The 10,770-nt window shown below is 33.0% G+C and overlaps 1 protein-coding gene across 10 annotated transcripts in view; it reads left to right on the forward strand.

Annotated features, from left to right (window-relative positions):
- LOC149084240 (uncharacterized) overlaps positions 1-10,416 on the forward strand; it is a 114,245-nt gene extending 103,829 nt beyond the window's left edge. For 8 of the 10 annotated variants that reach the window (XM_089234590.1, XM_089234593.1, XM_089234589.1 and 5 more), the window contains 3 exons: positions 145-429; positions 668-884; positions 2,081-10,416. In XM_089234590.1, coding sequence (XP_089090716.1) covers positions 145-429; positions 668-871 — 489 coding nt within the window. In that variant the 3' untranslated portion in view covers positions 872-884; positions 2,081-10,416. The remainder of the gene's footprint in view (positions 1-144; positions 430-667; positions 885-2,080) is intronic. The other 2 variants (XM_089234594.1, XM_089234599.1) reach the window with 1 other exon arrangement.
- Positions 10,417-10,770: the final 354 nt, after the last annotated feature.

Here is a 10,770-nt window from a genome sequence, read left to right on the forward strand (position 1 = left end):
CATATGTATTTTCCTTCTGATATAACATTTGTTTTTGACAGGAGAATAGGGTCGTTACAACAAGCGTTGAATGCATAATGAATTTTTGTTTACGTTTTTTACATTTCTCTAGTGTTCTAAATATAATTTCATTTATTCGTTTAGTCAGCCATAGTAAAAACTGAAGCGATGAAATATGATCCAAGTTGCATGAATAATGCTCAACACACCACAACTACTGTTCCTGTGGTTACCACAGAAACTAGGAAAGTTGCATATCCCGCTCAGCAACAGCGAGAAGCTTCTCCGCAGCCTCCAACCCCTCCTCCACCACCATTGGTAGACGATGAGGTGCTTGGTATGAATATGACTGAGGGCATGCCGGAGGATGGTGAAATTCTTAGCTCTTCCACCATTTCTAGTAAGACAAAAACAGTGGAAACTGTCACAGTGAGTAATACATGAACCAAATATTTGTATTTATCATATGCATAAAATACTGTTGTAATACATGATAGGCAAAAAAATATATTCTGTTATTTGCCTATCAGAAATTCAAAGAAAATTTGTTATGTTGTGTATGCTGCAAGATACCTTAATGGAAAGAAAAAATTGTTCTTTCCCCATTGGATTTTGTTGTTTTAACACTTAAGTGATGTAGTTGACTGTTACCATTTGTTTTTTTCAGTCTATTCCTTCTACTTTTCAGTATAAAATGGAAAGAGATGGTGTTGTCGAAACTCGTGTCGAACAGAAAATCACTATCCAAAGCGATGGAGATCCCATAGATCATGACAGGGCATTAGCAGAAGCAATTCAAGAGGCTACCATGATGAATCCAAACATGACTGTGGAAAAGATAGAGATACAACAGCAATCTAGTACACACTGAAAAATAAAATAATGTGAGTTGACTTTTTTTTCTTTTCATTACACAACAATTTCAAAATAGGCATTCTACACTTATTTCTCTTCCCCCCCCCCTCTTTTCAAGTTTTTCTTTCAATGATAATGAGTTTATTTACTTTTTTGAATCCAATGCACACTGTACTTTTCAGCCAGGAAAATTTTTATTAAGTATTGTCACTGCTGCTGTAGCAAACCATTTCCGCGTACACATGCAAAAAAATGCAAGCCACTTCCCAGAATTACCTTTAGAATATGTGTGTATGCTCGTAACGCAAAAGAAATCAAAATTTACCACACCAAGCACCCATAGATGCATAACACTTCTGACGCCTCTTTTTTGAATAAATTTACCCACTACATCAGTTTTGTGAAAGTTCTAATTTTCATCTAGATAAACAGGTTTGATTTTGGGGGAAAAAGAGTATATATTAGATTCACAAGTAAAAATGGTGATTAATTCACATTAAATTTTTATTTATATTTAATTATTTTTGCATGAACAAAGAATGTATCATTGTACAGGGTGAGCATGTGGGGCTTTGTGCCAAAAAAGTTTTACATTTTGCTTTTTTTTGTTTGTTTCATATTTTATACAAATCTCATATTTTATACCAATCTGTCAAATTTTGCATAGCAATGATTAGGACCCCAACTTAAATGATAGGTTACTTTAAAAGTTCATCCGAGTCAGGCAAATGCCCAAAATGGGCAAAAAAACTGTTAGGCATGGGTAATTTGTTTGCATAGTTCCAAAAATTGTATTTCAGGCATGTGTATGCCTCTACAATGGTTTGTTACTACTCTTATGTTCTCAGTGTATGAATAAAACCTGGACAGAACCAAGTATTTTCGGTGGTAATTAATATTCATAGAAATATTTGATCGACTGGATACCAAGCAGAGATGAATATGAGTTTTAGAAAGAAAATTCACATGCCTCTGCTGGGAATCAAACCTCTGTCCACTTGTGGTATCATCTCATCCCACTGTGAAGGGGTTGGAGGTTCAATTCCCCATGGAGTCATTGTGAATTTTATTTCCAAATCTCCTCTTCATCCCTGCTTGGTAACAATCTATTATACATTGTGAGTCATAATGGATCGCCCTGTACGTCATTATTGTAAATTTCTCTTGGAATGTTTAAAGATTTTAAATTATGATTACTGAAAGCATTTTTTTCCTCTCTCTGCAGAAATATTTTGTATTCGTCATATTCATTCATCTGTGTTGCAGCCTCGATTGGTATAGAAGACGTAGGCAGTCTGTGCTTGGGCAGTGCTTCCCTGCGGTTCAGAAACTAATGAGAACTGAGCAGTTGTGGTGGCTTTCTTTTTTCTAGCTTATACATAGCAAGAGAGAGAGAGACGAGGAGGCATTTCTTGTGCCACGGACCTGGCATTTCTGTTGTTTCTCTTTTTCTTATGTAAATACTTTTCCTCTTGTACCCATTATATGTTTCTTATTCTTCTTCGTCTGCTATTTTCATGGTAGTGTTGTGTAAAACTTCCTTTAAATAATTGTTATTAGGAAAAAATATATATATATTCTTATTTTGTTTTTTTGAAACAATTGCAACAATACTATCGGCAGCTTATTGGAAAACCAACTGAAAAAAGAAAATACATCATACTCGTTTCACAATACATTGTGCACAGCTCAATATAAATGAAGTGTTATTAAAAGCTTGGTATGTGCTAATATATAATGAAGGGTCCAATAACATAAAATTGCATTGAAGAAAAAAATTCAATGGGTGGTGTGTTTGTTATTAGAGCTGTAAATTTTTTCGTGTAGTCCCTGCCGTTAAGTTGAAATATACATACATATATTTTTTTTCATTTCACTGTATATAGTGCATTTACTTTTGCCATTAGATTTTATATTTTCCTCTTTTTTTGTAATGCAGCTCTATTATTGTTTAGCGTGAATAGCGTATAGAAGTTGAGCTAGCATAAGCATTTACACTCGTATAGTACGCATACTATAAAGACAACTTTATCACGCATTGTAACCGATTTCGAATACTTTGACGAAGTTAGCCATTCTAATTGAGATTTTTGAGTTCTTGTATTTGATTAAATTTTTAAAGCTTGTTTGAATTCTGACATTCATTTTCATTTTACTTGTTTTTAACATTGTGTTTAGTTAATGTTTCATATTTTGTATTAAATTCCAAATCAAGGAGTATTCGTTGAGGTTTTTCATAGAGAATGGCCACCATTGATCCATCAAGATTCGAGCAATAATTAATACATGTTCACAATCAACAATTTAATGTGAATTTATTGTCTCAGATGTTACTATCTTCTCTCTCTTAAAAGTTTATCTTTATTGTTTCGAAAATTTCACTCTTTTAATTCAGAATAAAGTACAGGGTGTCAGGATTGAATGTCTGTTTTTTCTTCAGTTCCTACACTTTACGATAAATTGGTAAGCGTAAGAAAAGTATGTACAGTCAGCCTTCTGTATTCATGGATTTCATATTCACGGCCTCTCTCCCACTTTTCTGCAAAAATAGTGTTGCAGTGCTAATTCTCATATCAGAACAAAATATAAATTGCATGTGTTAATGTTTTAAAAACCCTCATGAAGTTTTTGCTAGTGCTTAAGTCTTCTATATGCTTTCTACCTCCACATCTAGCGTTCAGATGTTATGCGAACATTTATGGCTTGATACATATTACTCAATGGTGATTGTGCAGGCATTCCAAGAAGATACAAATGTAGGAAACTTCTTAAAATCATGGAGGAATTTCACTGATGCCATTAGTGTCATTGCTAGAACTGTGGAAGCTATAAAGATGGGAACATCTGATATTAGAACTTTTGGCCAAATTGTGTGCCTGAGGACACATTCATTTCCACAGAGTCAGGAAGTTCCACGGAAAGTTGCCTTATCTATAAAAAATTATCCTAAAATTGAGATCAGGTTCACAGTCGATGAGAGCTAACATCTTCACAACAATTTTCAGTTTCCCTTATGGTGATACCATTTTTTTTTCTCATAAAAAATGGTAGCGTATATAATGATGCTTTCAGAAAATTGGTTGTCAAACTCACAGAATTGGGCAGTCATATTTTTTTAATATCTACATCACTGATTTTTAATAACTGTTTGAAATCAGAGACATTTGATCCGGACACTCTGTATGTCTGGCAATGTACATGTGAAAATGTTTTTTGGAACTTAGAGCCATGTGTTTTTTTTTTTTTTTTTTTTGAGGATTTTTTCTGAAAATAATGGTTATATCAAGAATATTTATTATATGCTGCAACTGAGTGCAATCATCAAAGTCTGATTCATTTTTCCAGCTCAGCACGTCTTTTTTACATGTCACTAACATTGGAACTGAGTTTTTGGTTTTATTTCTTTGCATTTAAAGGGAAAGGAGCTGTTTGATTCGCTTGTAGGTAGAAAAAAAAATAAGACCAATTATTGCAAATTTCCAAAATATGAGTATTTTATGCTATGGCTGCCAAGTCTCAGATTTTTCAGGAGGCTCTTGAATTTCTACTCCATCTCCCCCAGACTCCCAAGTTCTTATGCCTCCCGAATTTTGAATGGGATTATAGTAATCTCTACTTTTGGAGAAAAAACTTATTCCCTAAGAATTTACCAAGAAAAAATACACCTCTGTTCCTCCACCTCGAAAATGATGTTGCATGCATAGATTTTCCCCCACTGCGTCAAATCACAAAGAAATGTAAAATTTTGATGAGGGAAAGACAAATTTTGCTTAAAAAACCAGCATCAGTTCGGTCAATCAACGAAATGACTTTGACCCTGTGTTTGGCTTAACAGTGATATTTGTTGCCATGATTTTGATTTGGGTGTAGTAATGTGTACAGTATGCTATAAGAGTTATGCCGTTCCATATGAACAGCTCATTCACAGACTGAACATTTGCTCCTTGTTCTTTGTACGCAAGGAAATGGAATTTTTATCATTATACACATATATGTTTTGTCAGTTTGTTTGCTGGTTATCTTTGTGTTCATTAGCGGCTAGAAAACCTGTAAGAGCTATGCCGAGATTGATCTCAATATGTTTATAGAAAATTATTTATGAATGAGATTTCAAACATCAGACATATGCATATTTTTATTTTGAAATTTATCATTTATAATTTGTTTTCATCTGATATTCAAATATTACTCAAAAATTACGTTTATTTTTTAAATGATAATGTTTTGAAAATGAGGCTGCTTATTTTTTTATAATTTTATACATGTTTTGATTTTGTGCATTTTTATGTATATTCATTGCGATAAAATTTTTGTGGACTAAGATAGCATAACCGAGGTTGCCGCCAAATTGCTGATTTGCAATTGGGCCAAGGTACTGACTTCACCACACACCAACTTTGGCCACATCGCATTGGGCAATTTATAAGTTGGGTTGGAAATGGAAGCGATATCTGTCAGTGATCACCTTAAGCTTGTTAAGGAAAATATTTTACCTGTATTTCCACCAAAAAAGTGGCACAACATTTAAACAGTTCAGTGTATACACATAAATACAAAAAAAATTTCACCAAAAACAAATTAACTCCAACCAAGTTCTTTGTGTCTATTGGTTTTTGACACCATTTTAGCTGCTGCACATTTTGAGCAAAAAACACTTGGCTTTCTTTCGATGGTATGATACTGACTTGCAATAAAAACTGAAGCGTTTTCTCGTCAAATCAAATAATATTATTTTGTTAAAAAAATGAAAATTAACGAGCCACAAGGATGCATATTCAAATAACAAACATGATAATGCAAGAGTGCTAAGACACTGTTGATAGTAAAAATTGAAAGTGGCTCTAGAAAGATAGGATGGCATGTTGGCTTGAAATATTCTGGTCGCCAGTGAAGAATTTGGAAGAGCCAAAGCGTCGAGGGGTAAACTATTGGCGAAGGAAAAATCCTGCCAATTTGGCTGCCACCATGCTTATGGAATCGTAGCCTTTTTGTGCATGGTTTAGAATTGCTAATAATGAAATTGGAATAGGTAGTTGTGTGTCTCTTGTGTAAATCCTCCATTTGGCACAACACCAAAAACTACAATCAAAATTGTTTGTGATGAATCTGTCCAGTGGAGGTTAAATATAGAATTTGAAATACTGGATAATAAATACAGGGTTATATACCAGGATTGGGGGAAAAAACAGCCTTTTTAGAAATATTTTGCATCAAATTCTGAAATATCATTAAAATTTACAAAAAAATTTTATGGCAAATTATACGTATTTTCAAAAATTTGAGAGGGAAATACTATAAAGAAGAATTGGTTTTGTTAAGGTATTTTCTAGGTATTTTAAAATGGTTTATTGCTGTGAATGTAACGTGTGCTTACATTTTCAGCTGCAGTTCTATGAAATCATAAGATGTTAAAATGGTAAAACCTAGATTATCAGATGCAATTAGGACAAATCTATTGGTAAATTAAATTTCTGGAAAATCAAATACGATTGAATTTTAAAGGTCCAGTATCCATTTAATTAAAATCAAATATAATCCAACTGGCGTATTGGATCATGTTTTGCTTTGCTGATGCATCACAAGATGTTTTGGCAACATAATTTCGGACACTATATTCTCAGTGTTGCTGTTGCTCCCATTGAGTGATGTCTTTTGAAAGGTCACTCAAACATTATTGTTCTGTATTTTTGGCTTGCAAAGTCTCTTCGCCTTGATTGGCATTTTTGTTTTCATTATTAAGAGAGTTTTGAACTTCTGCGATAATTTCCTCATCACAAAATAAAAGGAGTTTTAAATATGCAGCATGAAAAATGCTCATTCATTTCTCAAAAGTTATTGTTTCACGTAGAATTTAGACAATCCCACAATTTCTGATGGTTTGTTTAATCTATCTGGATATTACTTGAGAAAAAAAAAAGTTGTTGAACTGGCAAAAACTATAAAACGTTGATACTTGAGATATATCATATTTTTATCCAAAAACCATGATTTATGTGCCTTTCTTTACTATAGAAAAGCCTAATTAATATAAAAAGATCTCTGTATCATCTGGTAATGTTCAACAGTTTAATCAGATTCATCTTGTTATATGTGCAGCTGTTAACACTTATTCGAAATGCTAGGACACAGAGGCTTTAATGATGCATCACGAATTATAGGAAATGGCAGCCATTCTTCAAGTAGAGATGCAAAGTGAAGAAATAAGATAATAATAAGGTTCTTATAGTGCAGAATAGTTGTTTCTTTGATATGGGAATGCATTATAATCTGAAAGAATGGTATTTACAGGCTTGGGGAAAAAAACATTTTTTCCTAAAAGAGAAGAAAATTGATAGAAGTTATCTTTCCCCTATGAATAATGAATAGTATTGATCCTTCAACTATGCAAATAATTTGAGATGTATTCTCGAAAAAGATTTTTTTTACTGCATTGGAAATTATCAATAAGCTGTTGGAGCAGATTAAGGGTTATATTCCTGAATGGGCCATTAATATCATCCATACACTAATATATTTCAAACATTATTTGAATGATTTGAAGTTTTTAGGGATTTTTTATTTGTAATTTTAATAGTGATAAGAGATTCTGAGTTATATGACTACTTTAGATGAGCGATCGTTATCCTATTAAAATCACTTTTGGCAGCTATGCGATTTTGTGATCAGTTATAATTTTGTTTTTATTCGCTTTTTTCAGGCCAGAATTTTCACGTGCCCCTTTTCTAGTTGATCTATAGAGTAAAAAAAAGTAGTAAAAATCATTCTGGGCTAGGGGTTTGTCAGCTTCCTCAATGTGCCCTTTAACTTTTTTTTAATGTGTGAGTGTGTTATTATTATTCTGTGCATAAATTTTTGACATTTTTTCATAGAATGACATTGGAGGGAAGGACATGAACTCTTGTATCTCTTTGTCAATGTTCTGTGAGGAAGCATTTTTAGCTGTGCACTACTGTACAGTTCAGACACAATAGGCCTATTGGTGGGGGTGGGTCACACTACAATGTAAGTGAAAAAGAAAACTATATTATAATTTACATGCATCTTGGGAGAAGTTCGACTATTCTTCCTGATTTTTTTCTCGTCACGATTCTAATAAAATGATTATTTGAAGCCTCTTATAGAAATGGTGATTGGGGGTTGATTTGGCAGCTTGCTGGATTTGGTGCGCCATGGCGTGATAGCCGAGGTTAAGATACTAGGTACAACAGAAATAGATAATAAAATGATTGCAGAACACATTCCTACTGCAGGAAGTCCCCCCCCCCCCACCAACCTCTTTGTGACTCTGTCTATTTAGCCCTCCTGTGCAAAAAGTGACTGTGTCACGACAAAAATGGCCAATTAATTTTTAAAACTGCTCTCTATTAAACTAGTTGATGAACTTGAATGAGTTTTTGTAATTACCTCAGCCTTGGCATATCGACCAGAAGATAATTTGCTGCCATGCTACTTCCTTATAAGAAAATCTGTTGTAAGTGTGAAAAAGAAAGCTGAATCATGAGAATTACAATAAATTAATATATTCATTAGATCAAAACAAACATGTTTAACTCGTGTTGCTTTAAACGAGTGAAAAAAAAATGTGATGCTATAAGAAATTCTAAATGAACCAGAAAAGGGAGATTGAAATGCAATTAAGAATTAAATTTTGTGCCTTTCTCGCTAATGCTGACTTGTTGATGTATTTAGACCAAAAAAAAAAACAAATTATTATAATGTTGTTAATGTAACTGCGGTTTTGAATGAAATTATGAACATGTTAAAGTAACTTGTTGATCAATATATAAAACAGTATAGAGAAGAACTATTATATTGGTAATAGAAGCTTGTTGTGTATTCTCTTTTATTCTTTTAAAGTTCATGATAGTACTGCAACGACATTTAGAGTCCTCTTAAGATGAAAAATGGACTCTCTTGGATACATCATATTACATTGGATGAGTCTGTACATTATTTTCAGGTAAAGTGCTCCTTAGAATTAATTTAGAGACTTAGCATCAAAGCTTTCTCATTTGGCCTCTGGAATTAACTTCTGTCGCCAAGGTCACTTCGTACTTGAACCCTTAGGGTGTGGTGTGAAGCGATCGGCTATAAAAACCGATTTGTACAGAGACAGCTTACCAGCCACCCAAGTGCTCAGTGTTTTTCCAAGGGAGCATTTTGAAGTTCAATCTGGTTTTCTGGGACCTTATTTCTGATAAAAGTGTCTTAAGTTTTCCATCATTTTTATTCGGGAAAATCTTATTTCATCCTAGAAGCAGTTAGAGGTACTTTACAACATTGGCAATTGAAATTTTCAAAGATATTATATGACTGAAGGTTTATTCCCTCGTGGAACTTGTATGGTACTTATAAATTCTACTCAGTTACATAGAGATCCTTAAAAGGAGCAATTTCAATGATTATCTGGTTTCCACATTCGTATCCAAACCCTGGTCTTGAACATTTACTCTCTTTCGTTAGCATATGAGATTTTATAAAAACTGTGCTCGGTGTATTTATGTATGTGTATGACTCTCCTCACAGCTGTTGACTCGGAAATAAAAAATTGTGAATCTATAAAGTTTTCTAATTTCCATCTCAAAATCGAGAAGTGATGTAAATAAATTGAAAAATCTATATACAAATATATTATCCTTCATTTCCTGTCCCACCTCCAAGAGTAACGCTATGGTAGATACTGTTGAATGTACGAGTATTTTTTTCCCCTGCGAGTGAGTCAATGCGCTCATAGAGATGTATAAATTGTTTTAGCACACAGTCCGTGCTGCTTCAATGTTGGTTATTGGTTCTTTCTTTCTGATTTGTAGAAGACTTGATATATTGATCGTGATAATTGTAATTGACGGAAGAAGGGCATATAATAAAATAATATTGTGTTGTCGTTATGTTTTGTGTCGAATGTCTGAGTTTTAGCTTTTATTCTTTGGAAGCTCAAACAAAAGTGTGAGATTGTAAATGGTATTTAAACAAATCTAAGTCTATATATGATAAATTAAATAAATGAAATATATAACTATATACATATATATATATTTGTAAATAGGATGGACAGTCTCTTTTTACTTCAAAAACGACATGAAAACGAGACTATTTTCTGAATCGTTAAATTTCTTTTATTTAAAAATTGAATCCCTTGTGATTTTTTTTGTTTTTTTACGAGCTAAATTTCTCATTCGCGCAAACATCCGTTTTTATGTCAAACTACAAAGAAAAGGACTGTCTATTTCTATCTTTTCATGTTTAGGACCTAATAAAGTGGAGAGTATGAAATTATTTGTAATTAATAAAAATAAATAAAAGACTGATGTTATTGCTCAGTGGATTATTCCGGTTTATAGTTGTACTCGTATTGGAAGAAAAATGTGATGTGCAAAAAAAATTAAAATTTATATAGAGTATATCTTAAAGGTATATCTTCGCAGCTCCTCCAATTGTTTATATTGAGTTTTTATTTTTGTTCGTTTCTCAAATTCAGTATTCTTATTCTGTCTTGAAAGCTCGGAACCTGTTATACATTTTTATGCACATAGAGAAATAAAATTGTACTTTCAGAAATTACACATTTGTTCTTTTTTATGTTGCTGAAAATTCATGAATTTACAAACCCATTTGTAACGACATGGCATCTATAACGTCAATAACCCGTGGTCCGGACTGATTTCTATATAGAATAACACAAGGGTCGTCAGGAAAGTAATACCAGTTTGTGAAAGTGTGCTATTTTTGTGGCGGCAGTTGTCTGACTTAAAAGTCAACTAGTTTGTCAGTTGTCCTCTAACTTTGTGTAATTTTGCATTGTATTCTGATGTTTTAAAAAAATTGAGCATGCGACCGGCCGTTTCTGAAGTAAGGTCTGTAATTCATTATCTGAATATTAAATTTTCTTTCGAAACGCTCATTTCCCAAAGTTGG

The sequence above is a fragment of the Pholcus phalangioides genome, unplaced genomic scaffold, assembly GCF_987345545.1.
Source record: "Pholcus phalangioides strain wild (caught in Gottingen) unplaced genomic scaffold, Ppha-v1.0 ptg000008l_1, whole genome shotgun sequence".
In the NCBI taxonomy this organism is placed as follows: domain Eukaryota; kingdom Metazoa; phylum Arthropoda; class Arachnida; order Araneae; family Pholcidae; genus Pholcus; species Pholcus phalangioides.